At 40.1% G+C, this 15,527-nt stretch overlaps 1 protein-coding gene across 5 annotated transcripts in view; it reads right to left on the bottom strand.

The window, feature by feature from the left end:
- NYAP2 (neuronal tyrosine-phosphorylated phosphoinositide-3-kinase adaptor 2) overlaps positions 1 to 15,056 on the bottom strand; it is a 135,686-nt gene extending 120,630 nt beyond the window's left edge. The window contains exons 1-3 of one of the 5 annotated variants that reach the window (XM_071437521.1): positions 14,352 to 15,056; positions 13,757 to 14,252; positions 6,981 to 7,223 (exon numbers count right to left, since the gene is read on the bottom strand). In XM_071437521.1, coding sequence (XP_071293622.1) covers positions 6,981 to 7,186 — 206 coding nt within the window. In that variant the 5' untranslated portion in view covers positions 7,187 to 7,223; positions 13,757 to 14,252; positions 14,352 to 15,056. Of the gene's footprint in view, positions 1 to 6,980; positions 7,224 to 13,756 lie in introns of all 5 variants that reach the window. The other 4 variants (XM_071437522.1, XM_071437523.1, XM_071437520.1 and 1 more) reach the window with 4 other exon arrangements.
- Positions 15,057 to 15,527: the final 471 nt, after the last annotated feature.

Raw genomic sequence — 15,527 nt, 5'->3', positions numbered from 1 at the left:
GATAGGGCTTAAAGCAATCTTTATTAATATTAAATCCAGCCAAATACAGCTGTGATTCATGGCCCTGAAAAGAGCAATGAACTGAGCTATTTTGCTCAAAGGAAACATTTGTTTTTCCTCAACTTTATGAACAGTTATTGTTTAATGATGGATTTTCCTGAGATACAGAAAGATTCACTCTTACTATTCTAATGCTGGCACAAGGCATCAGCTCTGCTGGGTTCTCAGACTGGGGCTGTGTGTTCCCAGTGTCTAGGACCATGGCTAGCTGCAATTTTGCTACAATGGGCTGAAAGATTTCTTTTTACATGTTTTTTGTTCAAGTATCTGTCCTCCGGGTTGGAACACGTGCTCTAAATTTGGGTCACAGGCAATTACAAACTTTGTCAGGGGTCAATGAACTTCAGCATGGAGCATTTTTGGTTACTGGAAAACTTGAGCCAGATCTATGCTTTTAATTTGTGTATGAATTGTGCTGTATTACTGAATGTATTCCTCTATTAATGAAGTCCATCCTGAAACAGTTATAAAAAATTCATCTGGGCATGCTTGAGAACAGTCTTCCTTATTTTTTATCCAGTCTTCATAACAACAGTTTTAATTAAATTCTGCTTTACTCTTTGCAATTTTGTAACATACTTGAAGATATTTTCCAAACAAATGCAAACCTTTGATTCCATATAATGGCACCACCAGAACTCTACAGGATCATGCAAAATATGTCCATTTCTACAGCTCTACGTGCATCTCTCCTGCTGAGAGTGCTTTTGGGTTAGCGGAAATGCAGGATAATTTTAACTACATCCTGTAGTTGATGACTAACCAAAAGATAGTGAGAGAAGAGACTGGAAATAGAAGTGAGAACAAATGGCTACAAGCTGTCCATTAATATCCACAGAGCCCCAGCCTCTCCCAGCAGCAGTGAGCCAAGGGCTGTGTCCAGAGGTACAGCACACCTCCAGGGTGACTCAGCCTGATGGGAGCACACACCCAGATGGGCTCAGAGCCAGGCCAGCTCACCCACTGATGTAGGTGGTCAGGCAGCCCTGTGAGTACCAACAGCTTCCAGACACTTCCACTGGGTTTTAACAAGAAGAGGGGACTGGAATCCCTTTAGAAGCCTTCCAGGCTCTCTATGACCCCACACTCTTAAAGTGCTTTTAAACAGAGCAGATGAATCTTGAGAGAAAAAAAATGCACCCACCATAGTGGATCAGTCTGAGCAATTAGTGGAACAATGAAGGGAAGGAGACCATGTAAACTTCCTGAGAAGAAGTAAAAGTTGTAGGTAGAAGCCCTAAAAGGGAAGAGTTTGTGAAAATAACATCAAGATTTAGATAGGAAACTGATAATGATTTCTGCTTTATTTCCTTGGTCTTTTGGATATCAGCTGGATATCAGCCTCTATAGTAAATTTTAAATTACATTAATCACATGACTGTTCTAAAATAAAACTTCTCAGAATAACAGCAGCAGCAATATAAAATAGTTTGCATTGTGTCTGTTGTTTATTTTGTGTGGCAATAACACAGGCAGCCATATGGATATGAGCATTTGGAAGGGAGGATTTGTTGGCTAGATCATCACATCTGTTTACTTACAAAAGCAACAAAAATACATTTGGAGGTCACTCACTTCACAACCATTTTTCTTACTCTTGATGAAAATAAACCTATTAATGTTACCCTTTCTACACTGAACCAATTACAAGACACCCCAGGATATTTTCATGAGAAAAAGATTTTGAAATCATAGAAAAATTAGTCTCTATAACACCTCATCAGCCATTTCCACCATAACAGTGGTATCAGAGCAATAACTTAATCTAGGATGAAATGAGCATGCAACATGTCCAGGAGGAAGATAAAGAAAACAACAGTGCCATAGTTAAGCTTCCTCATAGCACAAACCTTTTGATCAAAGGAGCACGTACCACTGACCTCATATCCAGAAATGACATTCATCAAGTGAACTCAGATTTGAATTTAAAACAAAAACAAATAGAAAAGCCTCAAAACAAACCCAAACAAAACCCCAAACAAACAAAAAACCCCCACAACTTACATCAACACACTGAGACAAAAACAATGGGTTAACAAGTTTGTAATGTATAATATCTCAACAATTTGTTTACAGGTATTTCAGCTGAGGCTCTCACCATGACCCATAATATTTAATGCACTTCCTTCATCATTTTTTTTGAGGTCAGGCTATAAGCATACTGTAATCTAGCAAGCATAATTATTCCTGCAAATTTAGAAAGGCGCGGCTTACTACGCAGAATTTCAACTACAGACAGATGCTCAGAAAAAAAGAAAATACTTTCACCTAAAATATTGTTCTGATTTCAAGACAAAATTATAAAAATTCATTTCATAATGAAATTATTTTAAGTTATTTTTTATTCTGGTAAAAATACTTTGGTAAAAACTCTTCAGCACGTCCATATAGTCTAAGATTACAGAGATTTTCTCAGCTGAACAGAGCTTTTTGCAGTGAATAATCCCATGCATAGAAATCTTTTTATATTTTCTTGCTGTCACCCACGCTTGATAACACAACTTTTAGCTAAAGGACACATAATTTACATCTTGTTCACGAGGGAAACTAAGGATAGGAATGCCAGAAAACTACAGAAAGATAATACCCGAATTCAATTACTTCCATGACCATTTCAAAGCAGAAAAAAAAGCAAGAGAAAAAGATGATCTTACTTTTGCTGATGGGTCAGTCTTCAGTACTTGGTTTGCCAAAGAAAGGAGAGGTTATGTTGACAGCTGTTCATTACAATTCCTTCTTTACTACAAGAGCTTAACTCTGCCACTGGCTGGCTGGCCCATTTCTGCTAGCTTTAGCACACAACAGTGCCCCTAAAAGCTCCTCCTCTTGACAGCATCTGTCTGGATACAAGCACAAGCAAGGCTTTCCATAGAGCCATTTAGGTCCTGGGAACGAGCTACAAGTAAGGGAAACCATTAGAAGTAAATATTTTGATGACTAAGTCCAGGATTTGGCAGGCAGAAATTCATGCCCACTGATACCACCAGCTTTAAAGTAGAGTAGTCACATCTTCACAGTGTTACAAGTGAAAATTACTTCCCTGACAATAACTTGAATGATTCACAAAAAATAGAAGCCAGACCTTTGAAAGCATGCACTCTGATTTATGCAACATGTCCAAGTCTTCAGAGAAGGAGGGTTCATTATTTGTTTCTTACCAAGCTTTTATATTTGTGCAATTAAAAAGGGGGAAAACATTGGTGAAGTGTCCACACAAAACATTAATAACATATCTAAATACGTGCATGTCAGTTATGGATCAGTCAGAAAGCAATTGCTAATTCCAACAAATGCCCTATATAAACTCCAAATACTCACCTTTTTCCTGGCACCCACGATAGCTGAGGCAAATCTACCTTCTGTTCCCAGAAATGCTGCCTACAGCTGATATTGTATCATGGCAAATGTACATCCCATGGTATTGCCGGTGAAAATGATACTGCTCCATAACTTTATTTGCAATTTATAGGCTTTGTGGGCAATATGCCAGTGCCTTCTCTTAATCTGGACACAGCTCTCTGAGTAGACAATGATCATGTAATTAGACCAGATGAATAAAAGATGGAAGAAGAATCATCTATACATTAGGTCCTATATACCTACATATTTATTGTGCCTTACTCTCAGCTACTAATCAGCACATTAACCTTGTTTTCTCCGCATGAGCGCTAAGAACCATACTAAAATTAGGTCAGAAATTCAGATCAGATCAGCTGACTCAGCCCAGCAAGATTAGACAAAGACTAGTTGCTGTTATTTTTCCCAATCCAATACGCTGTGTTTATCCTGCAATGTACAATGGATCCATACATTTTTCCCCACAATTAAGCTATCAAAGCCAGACACCATGAGACAGCAATCACACTGAAGGTACATCAGTGCTACTGAAGAAACACAACCCAATGTATCCTTTGGAAAGCAAAGTGTACAATCAAACAGTTTTTTTAAGGTAATTTTTCAGATCTTGTTTCAAACTGCTCAGACTAATGCATTTCAATGAACTTTAGTCATTCAGCATAGTTATGAGATGATTTAGGTAAATAACAGCTGCTTCTAAATAGTGTTGTGTGTGAATACCACCACTTTATTAGACAAAGTATTACTCATTATTATCTTGTTAATATACACAAACAGCCTTCTTCTAATAGAGGCCATCTGAACACTAAAATTGAATAGCTTCTAAATAATTCAATAATTGGACTAGCAGATAATTCTCTGTAGGTGCCAAAGGCTTCTGGCTGCTTTATTTTGATTCTCACATGCAAAAGAAGAGTATTTTTTAGAACCCTCTCTCCTTGCCAAAAATCTACCTGCAGTTAATCACAGGGGATGGCTCTCTTGTTGCTAAGGAGATTGTTTTCAGCTACTGGGAGTCCCCAGACTGATAACAGTTCCCACTGCACATGTGCACCACTTGCTATCTAGGCCACGCTCTCAGGAATTAGGGATAATATAAATACCCACCAAGACAAGGTAAAGACATAAAGAATATAGTACAGTACAAAGAAGAAATCAGTGATCCTACTTTATCTTTCCTGACTGCTGCATTTCAATAGACAACAGGGTCTTGGATGAAACTCTGGAGGTTACTAGAGGGAGCCAACTCAATTGCAATCAGCCTAAGTGACTTCAGACACCATGGTTCCTTTGGTCAAGTCAGGTATTTTCCCTTGGTCTTGCTTTTAGTTTTTCCAACCAAAGGTTGATCTCATGTATCTTTTTTTACCTCTCCAAGTTTACAAGGGAGAAAACAGAAAAGACTTAAAGAAAGTGCTTTTCAAGATTTCCTGAGGTGTTTTCCCATATTGTTTCCTCAGGCAGACATTGTTCCTCCCCTCAGTGTTATTGAGATAAGCCAAGTAGGGAGGTGTCACAGCACATGCCCCAGTTAAGATAGCCACAACATACAGAGTATCAATACACAATTTCAGAAAGCTTTAAGCATTCTCCCATACACAGTAACACCATACCTCATCAGAAGGCTTCAGGCTTCTGCCCACACAGAGTAGCATCAGGTCACTCCAGAAGGCTGCAAGCAACTGCCCTTCTTGTTCTTTAGCCCAGCCTTTTATCCCCTCCTGTTGATGCACTGCACCTGTGTGCCCTCTGCTCCCTTTGGTGGTTGGTCAGTGCCCCTGGGCACTCCATGGCTCATTGCTGTCAGTGCTGCTCACCTGCTGCTCACAGCTGTGCCCATTGAGGATGAGGCTGGGCCAGCCCCATCCCAATCACCACAAACTGTGTGCCTGCAGGGAGGGATCAGAGGGGATCACTGCAAACAGTTTCCCACAGAAGAGCACTGTACTGAGGAAATGTTATCTCCAAACCACATACAAATACATGCTGTTCCTCTAATAAGCCCACTCTGTTGGTAGGTCCTCTACCTCCTGTCTTCTGGCTCTATGACTGAGGATAAATATTCTGTTCTCATTGATCTCAGCTGAGTGTGGGCAAGAATTTCATGGTTTGGCTCAGCCCTAAATCATCTGTACTTCTCCAGAGCTCTTCATCAAATCGCTTTGCCAGGATCAATGAACAAAACCACACAAACCAACCACACTGTAGGAAATACTGTCACTACTATTAAAATGATGCAGAAGAGCTTGGCTAGAGGACTATAAAGAAACAGGTAGGTCCAAAAGTTACTCTCTCGTGTCCCAAGAAACCTATTCATAACAAAATCTGTTCTGGTACTTAGTAACTTTTATGGTCACACATATAAAAGTACATGCAAGCAGATTAGCCAGAGTACAGCCTAATTGGCTGTATTCACCTTAATTTCACATTAATCTTATCACTCCAATGAAATTACTGACAATCCAAATAGTCCACTTCCTGGAACATAAAGCAGCCATATTTTTGCTTTAAATTCCTTCATCTCCCTCCTCTCTCAAACTGTGCGCTGCTCTTTTCCTTTTAACGTTCCATCAAAATTATCAGACTACCGAGGCGTTGCTCGAACGTTCACAGCACAGCATGTCTGTTATACCTGGGTGTACAGTACCCAAGACATAGCATAAAATTTAATCACTTAAACTGAAATACAGAAGATTCATGCTGGGGGAAAAAATTCAAAAGACCTCCTATGAGTTTATGCTCAAGCCATCCATTCACATATAAATGTTAAGGATTTGGATGGAGGATTTACCGCTATTGCAGAATTTTACCTTCACCTCTAGAAAAACAATTTTTTGTACTGGCAAACATGTATGCAATAAATATTTATATCTATCCCATTCAACATGCTTTTCTTCTCCAAGAGGCTACAGAGATTTCATTGATATCCATTGGCACAAGCGGCCAGGTCATGCAAGTGCTCCTCTCATTAACTGTCAATTAAAATCAATGGAATTGTTCAAGAAGAGCTGTTATAGGGTTCTGCCCATCAGGGGCTTGATCCATTTTCCTGTAAGTGATTGCAATATTGTTACTGACTTCAGAGATCACAGAATTGAAAGGAAAATGTAAATAATAGATGCTTTTTTTAAAAAAACCTCAGACACCAGTTAGAAGGTTTTGAAAATTTACCAGATTTAAAACATCAGCTCAAGAAGAGTCTATTTTGACCTGTGAGACTGTCCCTGTCTTGCTCACACACAAATACATTTTTGCACAAATTATAAACTGTTCATCTAAAAGCACTAAGAGGATGACAACCCATTTGTCACTAGATCTACATCTATTCCAAGCACTCAAACTTTTTGTTACAAATCACACCTGCTCAAGATGGCACACAGGCTCAAGCAATATCTACACAATGTAAACCACACATGTTAGAGGCCTGACAGAGGCCAATGGTCTGTACTGCTTTTGCCAGCAAGCTGCTTAGAAATAAACTGCTCTACACATATTTACCATATCTGAATCCCTTGTTTCTCATTACTCTGCCAGACCACTCATCTTTTTATCAAAATATTTACCGTTTTATTGCTTCTTCTTGTTTTCGGCGTTTTTCACTCTTTTCTTTCAAGTAAGCCAGGTTTGTTTCATTCCTCATGCGATCATTCTCTCGAGCAATGTCTGATGCATTCTGTATAACCAAGCCATCATAGGCCTTCATCCCCATATCTTCAATGTACTGGAGAAAAGCGCCCAAAGTGACCTCCTCCTGATTAGAACTCATCATCTTGCAGGAGATAATGAACAAAGGAAAGCAATGTTTCCTGCAGGTTGAAAAACACATAATACCTTAATCAGTAGGAAAATAGCTTATGGTTTATGACAGCAAGATCATGTCAGTTGTAATTAACATCTCCATAAGAGACAATTTTTCAGACTTTCCCATTTAAAGGATAATAAACAAAGCAATTCAGAAGACAGAACAACATTACTTGAGACAAGAGGAGACAAAACCAAGAGTCTCTTCCTCCAGGCAATGCAGATCCAAAAAATTATATTGTTTAAATCCCAAAAACATTTCCTTCCACCCCTTCCCATTTCCTAGACCCCAACAGTTGCATAAACACTGCCATCCTGAATCTCAGTTTGAATTGAACTGAGAAGGTTTCCATCACAGGACAAGAGGTCCTCTTTTACAGTTTAGATAAGGCTGCAACAGAGCAGATTACCAGAAAGTAAAATCCTATTCTGACTACCAGAAAAAGTTCTTAATATCTGCAGGATATTCTAAAGTTAAGGTGAAAAACATTGTTCCGTTTTTTGAAACAAAAAACGTAAAAGCATTCTTCAGTCTCAAAATTCAGAAAGAAATATTGTGAAATATTTTCCTGTATTTCTTATTAATGTGATATAAGCCCATAAGCCATGGTCAGTTGTTCCCTAACATCTTGAAGCTCTAAGAATGAACATGAATGTCCAGCTGAGCTGGAACCTTCAGAAAAGACCCTTGAGGTCTCCAAGAATCTGTATTCCAGAGGTAGGACAGACACTGGGGTGTACAGCATCCCCTGCTAAACACCTTGGATCAGAAACACTTAGACCCCTGGGTCATTCCTGGGTCTGTGGCAGGCAGCCTAAAAACTCTACAGAAAGGTCCCAAAGGTTTTCCATTCATCAACAGAACTCCTGGGAGTTGCAAGAGCTCTAGTGTATAGACACATCACTAAATACTACAGGAGACTAAAGGCAAGGTAGAATTTCAAAAGACAGACTGTCTATCTCTAAAGTCTGTGCTGGATAGGACTGGATTAAACTTATTAAACTAGTAAAATAGAAGTTAAAAAAAATAGGACTGTTCCATCTTATTTTAAATACTGATTATTGTAAGGTCCAGAACATTACAAGCTTGAGTGGCATTACCTGCACACAGCCCCTTGAGAAGCCCTCATCCCCCAGGCAGGGAGTTGGTGCAGGAGCCTCTGAGTGCCTTGCTGGCAGAGCTGGCAGCTGAACTCAGCTCTCTAAGGCACGTTTGCTTATTCACTGCTACAGCATTCCTCCCTTCCCTGAAGAAGGATGGCGTGGCTTCTCGGAATCAGCCTCAGAACATGCCAACACTACAGCTAGAAAAGATCTTATTGAATAGGCAATAAGAATCCTGTCTGCACACAGATTTTAGGGGCAGGGCTCCTGTGGAATCAGTGACAAAGATATTTCCCTTATTTCTTAGTACGAGGTTATATTTCTAATATTTATTACATAACTGGAGAAGTAAAATTCTAATCTAGATTGGCACTGAAAATAAATATAAATGATCTTAAGGATTCTATAAATCCTCTCTGGGCCTTCAGATCTGGGCCCTGACTTTGCAAATACAAGGAATGAATAGAGTAGAGAAATGTATTTCTGCCCTTGAATGCTTTTCCCCCATTTTGCTTGGGGGGAACTTTTGAAGCTGACAATGGCAACAAGCAGCTAGGTTCAGGCACTAAATACCTTAAAAGCACACTGATAATTTCCCCTTTTTCTCTCGTGCCTGCATATCAAAGTTATTTCTGTACAATGGTAACACAACTGTTAAAATCATGAAGACTCAGGGGATGCCAAGGGTCTTCTCCTATTACCTCTCCTGCCTTCCAAGAACAACCTTTTCTATCAGCTAAGCCTGAACATGAAAATGAGGCTGATGTTGAGGGTCACTGAAATGATCTTTAAGCATTTTCAAGCATGGGTATAAGCATCTCCTACAAATCCCTGCAGGGTAAAAGCAGTGAAGGAGGTCTTAGTGCAGCCCAATGTGCCAGCATGCCATTTCACACAGCTCTGACACTGGAGCTGGCTGGAACTCTGCTGGGCTGGAATATGCGTTCAGCCATTCTATATGCTCACCATAAGTACCACACTGTCTGCACAGGAGGATGTTGGAAGGCTGGCAGTGAGCTGAATAGACTCCATGAATGTTATGATTCTTCAGCAGACATCATTTCAGGCTAATTCCTAACCTTGGTGATCAAGAAAAGTAAGGCCAGATATCAAAGCCCCTTCCTGAGTCTCTCTCTACAGCATGAAGGCTACAAGATTAAAAGCAATGCTAAGAGCACAGACAGCTCTAACTCCCCTTTCTCTAAACTCCTCAAATGATATCTGCTTTTTGATGGTTAAAATCTGGGTTGTTTCCCCAGTAGATTGTTATTTTATTGTGTATTTCATTTTTGACTTCTAGTAAAATCTTTTTTCAGCATATGTTGAATTAAATTCAAAAAAATCTGCACAACAGAGAAATCTCACCCTAGTGACCTGAATGGCAGTATTGTCATTGATTTCTTCAGTGACCATGGTTTACTTCTGAAATATAATAGGAAATTTTATACTGAAGATAACTTCAACAGGGTTTCAATAAATGCAGTTCTCATCCATTTTTCCCCAAGACACATGATATGCTTTACATTGTCTTTTGTGACTCTACTGCATTTCTTCCCTCATTTTTTCCTTTATTTTTGGAGGTCAGAAATGAGCTGAGAATTAAGGATATGCTGAATCTCCTTGTGTTATGATGTTTCTTTTTTAAACAGGAGGATGAGGTCATTTCAGTTGCAAAAGAATTAAATAAAAAGCCCTTCTGCTTCATGAACTGAGGAGAGACTTTATATTCTGGTTTGCTACATATTTTTTTTTTATTACTAAATGATGCAAAAATTTACTATTTGCTAAATAGATCAAGATCTCTTCTTTGTCTTAACAGGGGCCCAATCCCACAGCAGTACTGAGCAACTGAACTCCTCCTGTGACTGTTGATCCTCATGTGCTTGTGGCACCAAAATCAGTTTGGGGTACTCCTGGGGGTAGCAGGGGACACACAGATATTTCAGAACCTTGAACCTGCTCTTATGGCACTAACTCCAAAAAGTCTCTGTGCAAGCAGCAAGCATCTTCTGATTCAAATCCCTTGTACCTCCTGTGTATGTGGTATTTTACAGTCTCACTACGTTTACTAGTAGTGAACAGTTGCGCATGCTATACTTAAGCAGGGATTAAAAATGCAAACAGCAGGAGCAAGAAGCTTAATTAATTGCTGTAAACATTTTTACAGTCTTAGTATTCCTTGGGCAGCACACCAGGACCAATTTTACTTACAGGTATTAATGCCACTTCAGAGAATATGTTACCTTAATAAATGTGCTCAGTAGCTACAACAGGCTGCAATCAACACATATGGCCCCTGGAGCCCCATGCAGTGCCTTCCTGTCCCCCTCCTTGGAAAATGGCTGGACAGCACTGATCAGCTTTTGAGCAAAGGTTAATGACTGGTAAACTCAGGCAGTGAGCAATTCCTAACCATTTTCCAGGGCAGATACGGGCACAAGCAAGGGTTCTGTTTGAGTACATTCATATTTGACTAAAACTCTGCAAATGCAAATGGCTAAATAAGTAACATAGGCTGAGGCCCCACAATCCTGGTATCCCTAACACATAGGGGTTAGGGATGCACACTGTAGTCAGGGACTTTGTTAGCCACTAACAAGGACTATACACAGTCACCTATGTATTTGTAATCAAGTTGCTTTCGGTGCATTTTATTTTCTGAAATCAAGCAATCCTAGAAAATTATAACTGGCAGTTGCACCACTTGAGAAATTCTTTAGACACTCCTTTCTTTTCCCCTCCTCATTGTGAGGGAACAAAAGGAGACAACAGGGCAGAGGAAGAGCCTTGGAGCTTAGCTATTGAAGCTAACATACTGAGAGGTCAACAAAAATTGTTTGGAGGAACTTGATTCTGGCTGTTCACTGAGCATCTTTGAAAATCCATCCAAGCACAAGGACACAAAGAAGGAATTCTCCATCGTGTACACTTTGCTTCTTAAAGACTAGCACTTTGTGGAACCTCACTGAGAAAAACCCACCATCACATCCATCTTGCTTACTGACACCTGCCCCTCCAGGTACGCCCGGACCAAAGCTCGCACTGGCACAGCTCGTACATTCAGCTGTCAGCATGGGAGGAGTAAAGCAAGAAAGATTTATTTTTTTTCCTTCCCTGCCAATACATCTGGTTTACTGGCAAGGGCAAGCAGTCCCCTTCCTGGTTCGCCTAAAAATATTTGCATAACTAAATTCAAGATCATTGTATTGATTCAGATACAATTTCTGTGAGAGCATAGTGCATTGTGTTTCACAGGATGGTTGCATACTTTACTTCTAATCCAACCCTTTGCTCTGATGCCACACACACAGAATTCTGGATCAAACCACCTCCTTTTCACATGATCAGTGTGAAAAATATTGATTTCAGAATATGAGTAATCAACTGAATATCACAGTATCCAAGCAGTGCTACATGTGAAGATTCTGACATGCCATTCTCTTATTCACATCAGGATCCCCAAAATATCAGTTGCTTTTCAGCTTGCTTGACAGCCATAAGCTGCAGCTGTGCTGCATTGAAAATTGGCAATGCTGACATTAAACTGAAGGAGCTTTTTGAAGTAATGACAAAGGCACTGATTGCCTTCTTCCAAACCAGAGGGATTTTTTTTTTTTTTTAATTTAGCATAGGAGAAGAGACCATGGAAAAACAAGTGTGGGCTTGCCCAAAGTCCTGAGTCCAATCTCAAATTTATCAAGTCCTACTACACACCTCTCCAGTACTGCCTGATTCCCTCCCAAACACTGCCTCCTCTCTTAGAAAGAACATCTGCTTTCTCATTACCTTTTAACTCCCTTCACTAAATTCATTATATCAGAAGGATTCTGCTCAAACAGGGATAACCAGCCATTGAACCCTCGAGTCTGAGCTGTTGTATTCTAGCTTCTTGCAAGAATAAAAGCAGACAGGCCAGCTGTATCCAGTTTTTACAAACTGCTGACCACAGCAGCACTAATAAGGACCTAATGGTATTGGGTGTAAAAAAAATACTTTCAGTGAATCAAGAAAAAATTAATGAGGGAAAAATATACTAGAGACTACTTTGCAGAACTCTGTCTCCTATCATAACTGTGCCTTATATCAAGTGATATTTTAAATACTCAAACAAGTGAATGTGATGAGACAACTTGCTAAGAAATGCCTTTTAGAGATGCATTCCCTGCTCATTCTTAACAATAAAATGACATTTCTGTTTTCACATACAGTGATCCCCAAAATTATAATGTCAAAGAGGAAAGACCTGAAATAGGCTGCAACTTTCCTACTACATATCATTTGACAACTATATATGCAGCTATTTAAAGAAAAACAATCAAGGAATCACTACTGTCATTTGAAAGTAAAAAATACACTTCATATTCTGGCTAGGATTGCAGATTATATACCTGGTGCTCATTGTATTGCACAGCATGAGCTGTGCACCTGGGTGAAATCACTAAAGCTAAGTAGTGCTGAGCCCTTCACTTAAAGAGGTTAAAAGTGTCTCCTTCAGTAGACTGAAATTGCTACTGCATGGATTTAAAGGAATAGTCAATTTCTGCTGATGTCCTACCCTTCCTAGGGGAAAGCTGTGTTCCCCATAGTTTTAAGAACTAAAAAAAATAGTCTGGGCCTTGAATTTTGGCCCTCTTCCAGGGTGGCTTTTGAAAAGGAAAAAGGTCTTTGCTAACAATGATCCCCTATGACTCCAGGATGTAAAAGCTGTTGTTTACTTTGCAATAAAGCAACACTTCTATCACTTTTATTCCCAGAGGAAAATAAGCCTTCCTCCTAAACGTGTGGATGCTGGACAATTGCAAACCTAGATTCAGAATGGCCAGCACTGAAGTGCAATTATGACTTTTTATCATCCCATTATTATGTAGACGACTTACAAATAACAACAAGAAATAAAACCACACAATAAGCAGACATATACACACATTCTCTATGCAAATAGGAGTGCATTTGGACTCAGAAGAAATCACGAGCTTCTTGCTGATGGACTTATTTTTTTCCTCCTCTTTAAGAAAATGAAATGGAGATTTCACTACCACCAGCATCATGTTAAGGTGCTGTAAAATATTAATGGTGCCATGGGTCTGATAAGTGACTATCATAGATGTTAGAAATTATTTCAATTAATTCATGAGAAAATAAAAAAAGAATGGTTTTAATTATTTAACAGTGCTTTTTACAAACAAAAAAAAAATCAGCTGCAAAATGTCTTTATTACAAGCACAATCAACATTTGAAGTACACAAAACCAGTCAAATGGACTTCAGCTTTTAGTTTAGCAATGGCTTGATTAATACCTTCTAAAACTACATGCAACCTCATCACTATGCATTCTGACAACTCATTATTTCATTTTGTTATGTTATTTTTTTCATTCTAATTAGCACCATATGTTATTAGCATGCTCATATGATGTATTAAAACAAGTACGTACCAAAATTCAAGTCCACGGGGACCACTAAGTGCAATAATCAAAGGTGACTTTTGCCTGTAAAAGCCCTTTCCTGTGGTTATCTCAGTGCAGTCGGAAGGGATATTTCAGCACCATAAGAAACAGATTTTCAGTTAGGCTCAGTTTTTTCTTCAGTTAAAGTGCATTAAATCTTGTTGGCAGAATTGCCCAGATTGTAGAATTCGACATCACTATAAGTCAATGTGTTATGTTACAGATCTTCTTAACATACGATTAAAATGGCATGGAAAGTTTGGCTTTAAAAATGAAGTGGAAAGAAAAGACAGGTGCTTGCTTCTTTAAATCCACATTCAGAGAGGAGAGGGTACGGATAATGGGAGGGTATAAACAACACCCTGCGTTGAGGTCCAGCAGAGAAGAAACTGGATGATTTTTACCCACTTTACAACACAGACGATTACAGCACCATCATATGCACTAACACAGAGATTTCTAAGGTGCCTCATTTGAATATGTTCTGTGGAGACAAAAAGAAAGGAATATAAGGAACAGCAAATATCCTATCCAAATGGCTTCTTGCAGCAGGAAAGATGCTTGCTCGCTCATTGCCACTTACAGAAGGTCTGAAACAGTCTGGCTCGTGGCATCGTCTCTGTCTCTCCCCCGTGACTACAGGCAGGCTTGCTCTCTCCAGCTGCCCGGCTCCGTGGATGCTGCTGCTGATTAATCAGGGATTCTCAAACAAAGAGCAAGCCTACCTTCGGGTGCCAGCAGGACTGTGGGGCTCCTCTCCCGCTGCAATCCGGCTGCAACCAGCATCCTAGCACCTCGGACAGCTCCGCCGCGCCGGGCCCATGGACACGCGGCACGCCGGAGCTGGGGCGCGCCGGGAGCCGGCGCGGCAGCCGCGTCTCTCCTGCCTCCGAGGCTCGGGCGCCGGCACAGCCTCCTAGCTAGGCAACAGTCTCGCCCTTATCGCCACTGCACTGAAGTCTGATTAGCAAATAATCCAGTGGGGGGAAGAGGGGAGGAATCTGCATGAGCAGCACTGTACATCACATGGAGTCTATAGGTAGGAAAGAATATGAAACAACGCCCTTTCCCCCTCCTTCTCCCTTCCCCCCAAAAAAAAAGAGAAATTGTTCTTCCACGGAGAATGTATTAGTTAACCTTTAGCCCATATTATGGCTCAAGGAAATGAGTAGCCACTTAAAAGCAACACCTAAGCCTCGGTTTGATACCTCACATTGATGTATCTTTTGCACTCACCCTCACTGAAAAGCAGTGCAAGGCACACAATTACTGCTGACGCAGATGAGAATGCTGCTTGGGGAAGGAGGGGAGGAGCTTCTCAGCCCATCAAAACAACCTCCCACCACCTGCTCCCATTGCACAAGAACAAAACTACGCAGCTCGGACAGACTGAGCGTGACATTTATGCCATTTGCCTTATATTGACATGCACACTCTGGAAAGAAGCATTCTGTTTGAAAAGCATTCAGGGTGAAACTACACAGTTTTATGCTTATCCAGAATTTGTGTAATGGTTTGGAAGAAAACATTTCCTTTCTTCTGAACCGGATCAATCTGTGTTATAGCTCCTCCTTGCAGAGTATGTGCAGTTTTGCTTTCTCTCCCCCAAACCTGCAGCCTGGACACAAAGCAAAAGCGTTCACTCCCTGCACCAAAGCCAGGGAAAGGAGTGATGGCTGAATGTGCAGAGATTGCATTATCCCATTGTCAAATGTCATTTCATTCTTTCTTCTTTAAGTTACAGGCATATTTTTCTCTA

The sequence above is a fragment of the Agelaius tricolor genome, unplaced genomic scaffold, assembly GCF_023055355.1.
Source record: "Agelaius tricolor isolate 1412-34295 unplaced genomic scaffold, bAgeTri1.0.p SCAF_12, whole genome shotgun sequence".
NCBI classification, from domain to species: Eukaryota; Metazoa; Chordata; class Aves; order Passeriformes; family Icteridae; genus Agelaius; species Agelaius tricolor.
The sequence above is the reverse complement of the archived record's forward strand: the minus strand, read 5'-3'. Positions and strand labels throughout refer to the sequence as shown.